At 49.8% G+C, this 12,632-nt stretch overlaps 1 protein-coding gene across 1 annotated transcript in view; it reads right to left on the minus strand.

The window, feature by feature from the left end:
- FRMPD3 (FERM and PDZ domain containing 3) overlaps positions 1 to 12,632 on the minus strand; it is an 80,492-nt gene that overhangs the window by 18,945 nt on the left and 48,915 nt on the right. The window contains exon 12 of the mRNA XM_075896708.2: positions 11,822 to 12,001. Within this exon, the coding sequence (XP_075752823.2) occupies positions 11,822 to 12,001 (180 nt within the window). The remainder of the gene's footprint in view (positions 1 to 11,821; positions 12,002 to 12,632) is intronic.

Here is a 12,632-nt window from a genome sequence, read left to right on the forward strand (position 1 = left end):
AAAATCATGCTGAAAATATTGGGCAGCTCTTTGGAACAGCTTCTCTAGGGACAAAGGGTCTGTGCTAGCTCCATCAGAAGTGATAGGGCTCAAACGGAGAATCACTGGGAAAAAGTCTTTGCTTGCCCTTATGTAGGAGATTTGCTTAGATGATTAAGATGCTCCCTTCTGGCTTTAAATCCACAGATCTATGAGCAGGCATAACCACACTATGAATGTCAAGCTTAAGAGTGTTAATTTTGTGTCTGTTTCAGAGTCCTTTGCACTGCCCATCCAAAGCCAGAGAGCTGCCCATTCATGTGCTGCAATTGAACCTGAGGTCTGAATGGATATCATTTGCATTCTCTGGATTACTTGATTTCCAGTATCAAGTTTATAACTAACAATCTGAGCACCTGGGCCGCACAGGACAGCCACTTCTTCATTGGTTTCTGACCTTTTTCCCTGTAAACACTATTAGCTCTGACTGTCAATTGCTCATTGCAGCCAGGAACATTACTTCTCTGTTGTTTGTTGATCAATACAATTCCTAGTTTTATTTTGCATATAATCTGCGGGCCTTTAAAATCACTCTGCTTATTCCAGTGTGATCAGCAACAGCTTTTGCAGGGCAAATTTGGGCATCTGCCTAATTTCAGGGCCTTTGGGTATGTACCCCTGAGGTATATAACTTGGAGTATCTTTCTTCATCTTGATTCCAGTGGCTGCTGTTTTCAGCTGCGCTTGTTAGCTCATTGGTAGAGCCCTGCACAGATACAAAATTTTGTATCCACATCCACGGATGTGAATACCCCTGGTTATAAAACTGAGATCTGCAGATTTGCCGGGCTCTACCGATTATTTCAAGCCACGTCCATAGATTTTTCTAGAGAAAGCATGGCTGCTGCACTGGGAAGTTTCTCTCTTCTTTACACCATCAAATATACAGTCAACTATACAATCTTCTTTACACCATCAACTATACCAGTGTTTCTCAACCTTTTTCTTTTATAAAATAGCCCCTTTAAAAAAAATTATAAGTACCCCCAGTACTTACAGTTTTCAGACACACAAAATTTTTTTCTACCATTGCAACACATTTGTTTAAACAACTTAATCGTAGCCGGGCAGGCGATGACATTTTGGGGTGTAAAAAATACAAAAATAATAAAGCACCGTAAAACTTAACACAAAAATTCAGTTTTCTCCACATTTCAGTTGTGTTGACGTACCCCCCAGACTTCTCGAGTACCCCTGGGGGTATTCATACCCCTGGTTGAGAAACACTGAACTATACAACTATACAAACTATGCAGCAGGACCTCTCTGCCAACATCAGCATCTGTACGGTAACACTGTAATCTTTCATTGTGTTACAGGTCAGTTCAATGTCTCTGTGACTCATTGGGTTTCCTTTGGAGTTTTGAATGATCAAAACCAGGTTGTTTGTGACATAGCAGATGCCTTATGTTTATCAAAGAAAGTTCTTGGCACTTTCCAATCTTCTGCGCCAATGGACTGCATGCTGAAAGCACCTCTGTTTTCACCCCAGGCCACAGTCTTGCACTTGTTTTCTTATTCAGATTTGGCTTTGCATGGTCCAGAAAATGCCAGCTCCATCAGCTATTGAATCTCTCTCATGTTTCTGGATGGCTGCTCGATTCCCAGGCAGTTTTGAGTACTGGGAAGCCAGCAAAATCCACTTTGTTCTAGATGGTAGAGGAACGATATATCTTATTGGGTGCCTTGTTTTAATTGCACCAGCAAGACTGCGTAGCAGCATTTCCATCTGCTCTGCCCAGCTACAGGCATGAGACAAAGGAAGTCTCAATCTTCCTCTCGCTCTCTCCAGAAGGAAGGGTTTCAGCCTGGTTCAGTGCGCATAAAACAAATGGGATTCCTGCAGTTCGGAGTAGATCTTGTTATTCACATAACCCTCTCCCCATCACCACTAGAAAGGCCCGTGCATGGCACATCTGGAAGGCCTGCTTGATTCCCCCCGCCCTCATTTTTAGAATTGTTCCAGCAGTTCCTCTAAAACAGATGTTGCATCAGTGTGAATAAATTCTCTGCCTCACACTGTTTTCAAGCTCTGTGGAGTCAGCATAGTATTGTCACATGCAGGCAGGGGTATGTGAGCACCAATGCTCCCTACTGGCTAGAATCAGAACTGCTCCACTGTGTGTCATAGGTGTGACACTGCAAGTGAAGAGTTTCCTTTAGGGCAGCTGTTTTGAACCTGGGCTTTGGGAGAAGCAGGGTCTGAGTTCTGTCCCTGCCGCCACCACAAAATTCTGGGAGGCCACGGTGAGCAGCACCATGACAACTGGGAAGGTGTAGATCTTACCGCACCGCAGAAAGGCCCGACTCCTCCATCTAGCAGGGAGAATGGGCCCATCTTCAGCTGGTTTCAGTCAGCATCGTTCTACTGACTTCTCTCCAGGATCTGGCCCAGCATTATTCTACCCCTTGGTCGCCTGCTTTGTCACTTACATGAGGGAGCCGGGCCTGGCGTAGCAGGAGGGGAGGTGTCAGCTCAAGAATTAGAAAGGTACAGACTGTACTTTAGAGAGCCTTTTATTTCCATTACACACTGGAAGCAGCCCCAAGGCCCCTGGAAGACACTGAAATCAATAGTCAGATTCCAGGCACAGTAGGAGCCAGGGATCTTTCTGAATTAATTTTTTTCGTTGTTTTCCTTTGTAAAGTCTTGATCTCTGCTAAGTGCTGGCTGGTGCAGGCCCTGCTAGGAGACATGAAGCCAATTACTCTGATGCTTTTGACGGAACAGTGCCTGGCTGGTCTCCAGCCACCTGCTGCTCCTCGCTCAGATGTGCACCATAGTGGGGTATGACATGGGCCCCAAGTGGCAATTTCCACTGGGAAAAGATGGCCCCTTTGAACCCAGAGATGCCATTGTGAGATGAGCTGGCTGCCACGTGGCATGCGGGCTGGGTGCACAAATCGGACACATGTGGCACTGGAACAATTTTTATAGTGGGGAGGCTGAAGGTGGAAACCATGCATTTGGGCTGGTATTACTACTTCAAGCCAGGGGGTATGGCAGCACCCCAGTTCCAGAACCCATGTCTTTTTTAGAGGGGGGAAGCAGGGTCTCTCTGACAACTCAGAAGCATAGAACCCTAGAACTGGAAGGGACCTCCAGAGGTCATCAAGTCCAGTCCCCTGCTCTCACAGCAGGGCCAAGCACTGTCCTGACAGGTGTCTGCCCAACCTGCTCTTAAATATCTCCAGTGGTGGAGATTCCACAACCCCCCCGGGCAATTTATTCCAGCGATTAACCCCCCCTGACAGGTAGGAAGTTTTTCCTAATGTCCAACCTGAACCTCCCCTGCTGCAGTTTAAGCCCATTGCTTCTTGTTCTATCCTCAGAGGCCAAGGAAAACAATTTTTCTCCCTCCTCCTTGTAACACCACCTTAGATACTTGAAAACCGCTCTCATGTCCCCTCTCGGTCTTCTCTTTTCTAAACCAAACAAGCCCAATTCCTTTAGTCTTCCTTCAAAGCTCATGTTTTCTAGACCCTTAATCATTTTTGTTGCTCTTCTCTGGATCTTCTCCAATTTCTCCACATCTTTCTTGCAATGTGGTGTCCAGAACTGGACACAGTACTCCAGCTGAGGCCTAATCAGCATAGAGTGTCCACAACACTCCTGCTAATGCAGCCCAGAATCAGGTTTGCTTTTTTTGCAACCGTGTCACTCTGCTGACTCATGTTTAACTTTTGGTCCACTATGACCCCTAGATCCCTTTCTGCCGTACTCCTTCCTAGACAGTCGCTTCCCATTCTGTATGTGTGAAACGGATTGTTCCTTCCTAAGTGGAGCACTTTGCATTTATCCTTATTAAACTTCGTCCTGTTTACCTCAGGCCATTTCTCTAGTTTGTCCAGATCATTTCAAATTTTGACCCTATCCTCCAAAGAACTTGCAACCCCTCCCAGCTTGGTATTATCTGCAAACTTAATAATTGTACTCTCTATGCTATCATCTAAATCATTGATGAAGATATTGAACAGAACCCGTCCCAAAACAGACCCCTGCAGAACCCCACTTGTTATGCCCTTCCAGCAGGACTGTGAACGGTTAATAACTACTCTCTGTGAATGGTTATCCAGCCAGTTATGCACCTACCTTATAGAAGCCCCATCTAGGTTGTATTTCCCTCGTTTATTGATAAGAAGATCATGCAAGACCATGTCAAATGCCTTACTAAAGTCTACATATACCACGTCCACCACTTCTCCCCTCTTATCAAAGAAAGCTATCAGATCGGTTTGACATGATTTGCTCTTTACAAATCCATGCTGGCTGTTCCCTATCACTGTATTAACTTCCAGATGTTTGCAGATCAATAACAACAAAAAGCAACCAACTACAAAGTGGATGTGTTACCCTCTTCCCCCCCAAAAAATGATTATTGTAAACACAGTTGTAATGAGCCCAAACCCATTGCAAAGATCGTTTCAGTACAAAGGGACGGATTAATCAAATCACTAGGTCCGTGAGAACAGAATGTCCGATCTGAACTCAAAGAACAAGCCTTGAATCTAATCAGCTGTCTGTCAGATTGATGTTCTGGGCATCTACCAGCCTGCCATGGAATAGCTAGGATTACGTTTCTTGGGATTAAACTAACCTGCCTCGTCATCTCCTTTCCATTGGAAATTGGGCCTGGCATAATCCTGCTGGGATTGTCATGTGGATTTTTACATGGTGCAACGAGATGGAGAGATTTGCATCTCTGTCCGGGCCTAGAGGCCACTGCCTCCCCTCAGGACACTTGTATGCACAAGAGATCTTACACTCTACAGCAAAAATAAAGAAAAAAAGCAAACACCCTGGAAGGGTGCCGGACAGCGTCTGGGCTGCCTTTCTAGGACCACTGATGCTCCACAAGTCACAGCCTAGCTCCGGAGCGGTGAGTGTGGAAGTGCAGCTGAGAAGGCGGGAGGCACATGAATGTGAATTTAGGCCCCTTCTTTATCCCACTGCTGTGGGGCCACATGGGCACTGCTGTGTCCACGCCACTGACAGGCCATTGCTGGGACCGTTGCTCCAAGTCACCCCCTTTCCCACAGCCACACGCGCAGGAGCAGCCTGAGGCCGGCTGTGGCAGCTGGTGCCCCAGGCGGAAGGCGCGATCGGCGTCCCCGCCTGCACGACTGTCAATGGCCGTGATGTAATCATGAGGCACCCCATTGCCCAGTGACATCATCATCGGGTGCCCGGGCCGCCAGCACCCTAGGCAACTGCTTAGTTTGCCTAGGCTCACGGGCTGCCCCGGCACACACGCTGTGCCGCTGGCTGGCAGCCAAAGTTGTGTGGGAACCATGATGGCCCGGTGTGTAGGTTCCAGTGCTGGTGTAATTCACCAGTGGCCAGCAAGCTGTGCTTTGCATCCTTAGGGTCAGAGCCAATGCTCACGGCAGTCACTGGCTAGACCCATTGTGTGAAACCCTCACCCCAATGAATGTAATACAAGTTTTGCCACTGACTATCGTGGCCAAGATTTCACCTCCGTGGACCTCAGCAGGCACTAGATACCCTGGAGAATCTGGCTCCGTCTTTTCTTGGGCACCTTTCAATTGCTGACTTTTATCGCACTGTTCTATTTACTTTGCCCCGTGATGTTTGCAAGGAGGAACGCCACCCACACTGCAAGCACGTCAGCAGTGTAACAGGCATGACTGCAGCGGTGGCTGCTGCCTCACACAGGTTGACTTTTTTGCATTTCTTGCCACCCAGTTTGAATTTCAGGTTCCTGTGCACAGACATGATGCTGCACTGTGTGGATTGCAGAACCAACGTGGCAAGTTTGACATCTAAGCCAGGTCTACACTGGTGGAAAAAAATTGATGCAAGATACATAACTCCAGCTATGGGAATTGCATACATACCTTGCACCAATTTTCTGGGGTGGCCCCACTGCTGGAGGTCAATGGGAGAAATGCTCTCGTCGACTTGCCTCACTCCTTGCAATAGCAAGTAGTACCGGCACCGACGATCTCAGCATTTGATTTAATGGGTCTTTACTAGACCTGTTAAATTGAACCCCAGAGGATTGATCACCAGCGTGTCAATTCTCCAGCAAGTGGAGATGGCAACCATTCACGAACAGTTACAAAAATCAATCATCGGCACATTTCAATTAGCCCGTAGTTTTGTAAAACCTGACCCATTTGACCAGACCAGGGAGTCCTTAACTCAGAAGGATCCTGGGATAGCAGAGGAGCTCAAGAGAAAAGCAATTATTTCCAAGTGAATAATTTATTAGATAACCAACGCTGCTGTTTCCGCTCATGAACTATCCACGAGCAGCTTATGACATTCTCAAATGTAACGAATCTGAAATTATCCACGGACCCATGGAGAAGCATGGTTAGGTTTTTTTGGTCACATAAATTGCATGACATGCCTCTTTCCTGATTGGATGCATTTTAACCCTTATGGCTGCATTTAGGGGGCACCCAAAATTGATGTTCTGGAATTCGACATGGCCTTTCTGCACAGATCCTTTAACGGTTAGAGATGTAAATGGTTAACTGGCTGAGGCCGCAATGGCAGCCTTCAGCCCAGGCGGGGGCAAGGAGACCCCCGCTCAGTTGCACTGCAGCCCCAGCCGCATCAGCAGCCCCTGCCCTGCTGCTCGGGCGGGGACATGGGGACCCCAGCCCGGCCATGCAGCAGCCCCAGCCCTGCACCCCGGGTTGGGACAGGTGAGACCCAGTTCAGGCAGTCCCCTCCAGTGGGATCATGCTATTTTACATCCCTATGAAGAATCACTTCAAATATGCGGTTTCCACAGTAACCTCGTTGCTCAAATATCTACGGAAAGCAGTCACAAAAGAGTCCTTGACATAAGCAAAGCAGATTCCATTTTTTATTCCAGTGACTGCCCAGAGAGGAATTTGTACGGGATTCACCCAGCCCTGGTAGAGAATGCGGAACATGAATCTCGCTAATCAGGGGAATTCCTAGAGGAGAAAGCATCACAACCTGCCTTTGCCCAAAATGAACCTCTTTCACATGCCCTCCCAGCTATTCTGCCGAGCACCTGCAGATTTAGAAGTGGGATGTAGGTTTGACTCCAGGTCTCTAGAGGAGTAAGGGCATTCTTAGAACACTGCCCTTGAATGGTTTAAAATCAGAGGAGATGGATTGATTTGCATCCTACTGTTTAGCCAGAACAGGGGGAGCGACAGTACAATAGAATAATTACCGAAAGCAGATTAGCACTTCAAGGTAATGATTTTTCTCCCTCTCATTTTAGCCTGTCTCATCCTTTGCGGTCCTGTCTAGATTAGCATGTGCCTCATTCTGGGCCAGACGCATTGGCTCTGAATCCCTGTCTTTGCACGTGGAGTTAATTAAGACAGATGGCAACAGCCTCCGTTAGCACACTCCAGCGTTAGGATAATGGTAGACCCTGATCTTCGGTACCAGCAGGATAGCTTTGCCTTTCCTTCTTTGAGGAAGGGAGGGGGGCATTTTGGACAGACATCCTGACCTTCGTAACAAGTCCTAGTTCATGAATGTACTTGGTGGGTGGATGAAAGTGCCACATGAGAAGTGCTGTTGTCACGGCAGGTGGGTGTGCTTCAGGGCAGGATGCGCAGTGGGTCTGCTTCTACAGCGGGGGGATCTTATTCAGAAAGTTTTTGAAAGCTGAGGAGACTGTCTGGCTCGAGGGACTGGCCATGCCCCGCACAGCATTTCCTGGCCAAGTGCCAGTTCAGATCTGGTGCCAGGGGACAGTGAGGAACCAGGCGAGAGCTACCTGGGGTCTCATTCTGGTTCGTAGCCTGTGGATAGCAACGTCATAGCAAATGCCACCGTGTTGGTCACTCTTGTGGCCGAGAGCCGAACGTGCCATAGACAAAGAATTAGTCTGTCACCCTAACGGCAGCTGTTTCTGTTGGGGTGGACTGTGCACTCTGTCACTGAGTGTTCGGGGTCTGTGGAGAGACGGGGGCTTCTGTTTCCAGAGCTGTTAATCAGGCATCCTGAAGGAGCACTTCCTGTTTCCAGAGCTGTTAATCAGGCATCCTGAATGCCCTCACACAAAACGAGGCTGCCTTGAATTCATCTGGCAGCTGGGGACACACTTCATTCCAGTGTATTACCACCTTTCAAACGTTAACAGCTAGTCAAAGGCAACAAGTCAATCAAAGGAGGTTTGTCAGTCCGATCCCGATGTATTAATGCACATAGACGCATGCGGCACGGATGGGGGAAGAACCAAACGGGGTATTTATGACGGAGATTAGCTATTTTTTAATATAGCATAATGGAAACCTGGAGGCATGATGCTCGGAAGTAGAATAGCCAGGGCCGGGGGTGCAATCCACACAGAAGCAGCAGGAGGATGTGGATAGCTATTGCGATAGCCGTATTTACAGCCTTGGCAAGATCTCACGAGGCGAGGGAGAGCGTGGCGTAAGATTCTTTGGGTAAGAATGCAGAGAGGGGGAAGATCCAGGAGGAATGGCAAGGGGGCATCTGCTAGCGGCTACCAGGACTACACAAGAGCAAGAACCAATCCATGGGGGACTCCGCCCCTCAGGATGCTGTACTCACCCGGGATTTCAGCTGCTCAGTTACCTGCTGACTGACAAATACAGCCCAACCGGCTTCCTCACAGAGGCTCCTGGGCTAACCACGTGCAGTTAACGTGAAGGGGAAGTTGTCCTGGCTCAGGCACTTCCCAAGAGACAGGAGCAGCAAGAATGAAAGGGAAGTTTGAGACCAACCGCCGTGTGCGATTTGAATTCAATGGGATCACTCCAGGCAGCAGCTCAGGGGTGCCAGGAGGGCAGATTGTGCGGAATTACCCAGGTGGTGGGAGGAGGTATTAAAATTCCCCATCAGGGAAGGCAGTCGGGGAATCCCAAACAAAAGCACCATCATTACAGCTCCCCAGACTAGACGGACCCTACACACACAGGACGCCAGGGGGGGCTGCTGGGAGATCTCAGGTTAAGAGACCCTGCCCCAGAGATGGGGAGGAAACGACAGCAAGACAGAGTTCAGTAACTATCCACAGAGGAAGGATCAGCACAGCAATAAAGCAGGTGCAGACTCGACGCTAAAGAGGCAAGAGGCTCAATACATCCGGGGGGGGAGGAGGGAGGGATACATTCTGTTCTTATTTATATTTGTGTTACTCGAGCGCCCAGGCTCCCTGTAGAGTGCCATTGTGCGAGTGTGCAGACGCGCTGCAAGAGACAGGCCCAGCTGGAAGAGTTTGGGGCTGACCAGGTGAGTCAGAAAAAGGGGGTGAATACTCACTGGGCTACTCTCAAACAGCTCCACTAATAAATGAGAAGGGGAATGAAATAAACCCTGGCTCAAAAAGAGCTGAGACCCTGAACTGCTTTATTTGGATCTTTTCTAAAGCAGAAAAATACCGACAGGATGTTTAAAGGGCAAGGAAATGAGGCGTCCTTGTTAAAGTAACATAAAGACCAGGCAAGGGAATACTTAGAAAAGCTGTACTGAGATCAGCCAACCAATCTGATGACATGCATGCGAGGGCACCTAATGTCCCTGGAAATCAATGGGAACATCTCCACAAGGTAGACGGGGGCTGGATCAGGCCTCCAAGGGCGCAGTGCACAAACTCTCTCGCTGGCACGTAACTGAAAAGTTGTGGAAAACCTAGAAAGTGTCACAAAAGTGGCAAAACGCAAGCCCAGGGTCGAATTTCTGCCAAGGGAAAGTGAGCCATCAGAGAGACTGCAAGCCTGCAAAGCCATTTGTATCAAATGAATAGTACAATTGGAGGGACCGATAAGTAACCTGGTACTACAATGGAACCATGCGCTGTAAACAGCGTGGGCTTGTGAAGAACAAGAGCACATTGGGTCAGACACACTCGATTGCTTTTGTGATAGAGTTACAGAATCAGCAGAGGAAGGAAAGGCAGAGGATGGGGATTTCCTGTAGTCTAGGCAAACGTTTGATACAGCGTCTCATGAAATCTCGCTCCTGAGTTAGCTCAGGTGATTTGGCTTCCGGATACTGGTCTGTGGGCTGCAAACTGGCTGAAGGAAACACAAGGTTACAGTAAACAGCAAAGCATGGAGTATCCCTGGGGGGACGTTGCTAGCTCAGTGACCCAGGTGTTAGGTTTGGTCTATATTTAATATGTTCATTAGGGATCTCAAAGAGGGAATAAAGAGTAAACATGGGTGGAATCGGCAGATGGTACCAACCGGGGTGCATTTGTGAATACCTCTGTGGAGAGAGCCTTTGCACAAAGACACCTAGGCGCTTAGAAATGGTGACAAAAACAGCCACGAGATTCAGTTTGAAAAACCTCAAGCTTATGCATCTAGTGCGGAAGGAATCAGAGATGCTCCTTCTTCCCTTCCACGGAGGTATCGGAAGGGACTGACGTGTGTCTGGGGACAGTAAATTGCAACGTAATTCAACAGCAAGCAATGCCAGGGCAGATCCAGGCTGCATACACAGACGTCTCCCATCCCACAGCAGCGAGGTAACGATCCTGCTCTGTCTATAGCGGGTGAGGGGGGTTGAAATATTGCTTCAGTTCTGGGTGGTCTGTCACTAGAAAGATTGTGACAACTGAGAGAGGCAGATCAGAGGACAGCAAGAGGAGTGACTGGGGGCCAGAGGCAGGGACCAGTGGGGAGAGATTCAAGTGCTACAGCCAAGCTAAGTGACAACTTCAGTGGATGACCTGCTAACGGTCCACAGATCTCGGCACGGTGTTCCCACCAAGGAGGTACAACGCAGGGCGGGCGACAACGCAGGGCGGGCAAACTCAGTCATGGGCTGAGATTAAGAAAGGGCAGCTTGAGGCTGAGCATCAGGAGTGTTTCTGGTCAGCGAGATCTGGGGATGCATCAGATCCCAGCATCCATGAGGGGACACCCCCATAGTGAACGGAAACAACCGCCGTGTGCTGGCAGACACGGGCCTCATCCGTGCCCAGCCCCAGGACTCTGCAGCGATCACCCGGAGCTGGCAAGGCCAACGGAGGCTGGTAGGCCTGGGAGGAGAGGTTCTCAAAGCCGACAGCCTTCCTCGGCAAGCACGGCTGCTTGTGGAGGCGAGGGGCTGACAGGAGGGGTTCCGTGCCAGTTCACCTCAGTCTTGACAGCAGCACCCCTGCTGCTCCTACTGCTCCCTCACAGCGTGGTCAACGCCCGTCAGTCCCGACTGACACATTTTCAGTTCAGTTCCCTGCAGCTTCATTGGCACAACAAGCTGTTCCCTGCTGCTGAGGCGTAAGGGAGAGGCAGACCCCTCAGAGACCTGCCAGAGGGGTAGGACCCCGCCAAGAGGCATCTTTTGTCATATCCGTCCCCGCTCTGGTGGCAGGACACAATTCGCACCACTCATGTCCTAAATCTCCACCCGGCTGATTAGACGCATCTCAGTCCCAACCTGCGATTCCTCCTCTGGTCACGGCACCTAGGGACCCTGACCAAGGCCAGAGCGCTACTGCTCCACGGACACAGTGAGCCGGTCTCTGCCCCAGGCAGCTCACACTCTAGACAGCACAGAGGGGAAACGAGGGAAGTGACTAGCCCAAGGCCACTAAGCTGGCAAGGAGGTCTCCTGACTTCCTAGCCAGTGCTCACTCTGCTTGACCCTCCCTCCAGTGGCCAAGTGTCCAGGAGAAACTCACGATGAGACCAACCAACACGTCTGCACTCATGTCCTAAATGCCGCCTGAAGGCAAGTCCTCCGAGGAATCGTGACGCGCACCCTCCAAGACTCCTCCCTGGGGCCCTTCTCCCAGCTGAGAGCACAGCTCCCTCAGCACCGGCGGGTGGTGGAACTCATGCCTACCTTGGCATCCAAGATGCTGGTCTCCACGCGTGCCACGCCCTGGTTTTCCCTGAACAGCTGGATCTTGCTGACCTTGCTGAACTCTGACAGCACCGTGGTGAGGTTGGTCTTCAGGTCGATGACGTGGCTGATGCCGTGGCGGGGGCCCACCAGGAGCATGGTGGCCGGCTGCTTCTCGTCCTGAGAGGGCGTCCATCCAGCCAATTTGAAAGAGAGACAGGTGTGTGAAAAAATGCCATGTGGCTGTCTATGGAAAGGCTGCCTGGCCAGCCCCATGTGAGCCCTGTTCCTTCCACAGCACCAAGCCTGCAGCCAAGGCGTTATTTGCTTGGCTGGCTGAAATCCCCCTGGATCTGGGCTGAGGGCAGGGGCCAGGGCTCCAGAGACACGTAATGCAGAGTACGGGGGGCAGCTAATGCTGAGAACACACCTGGAGCTTGCTCTCAGTGCAACACCCCTTTCTGCAGTGCTGGGAATGGCACGCAGGCTGCCAAGACTAGTTAAAAATAAATAGCAGCAATGATTGTCTGCATGAAATATTCAGGACTGCTGTGGCGCTACAGAAAAGTAAAAGCCTGTTACAAAATCGGCTGCTTTCAGATCCCCTCTGAGGACGAGGAAGAGGAGGCTGGTGGAAGGGGAGGAGGACGAGTGGGTCGAGGGGAGGAAATTTGCAAAACAATAAAAGAAGCTGATCTCGGATTAAAAATGGCAATCGGTATTGACGGAGCCTTTCCAGCCGCGACACATGGGGCTGCGCTGGAACATATATCGGGAAAGTTACAAATTGGACAAACAGGAAAATAATTAT

This window comes from Pelodiscus sinensis, chromosome 13 (assembly GCF_052426305.1).
Source record: "Pelodiscus sinensis isolate ZL-2025 chromosome 13, ASM5242630v1, whole genome shotgun sequence".
Lineage (NCBI taxonomy): Eukaryota > Metazoa > Chordata > Testudines > Trionychidae > Pelodiscus > Pelodiscus sinensis.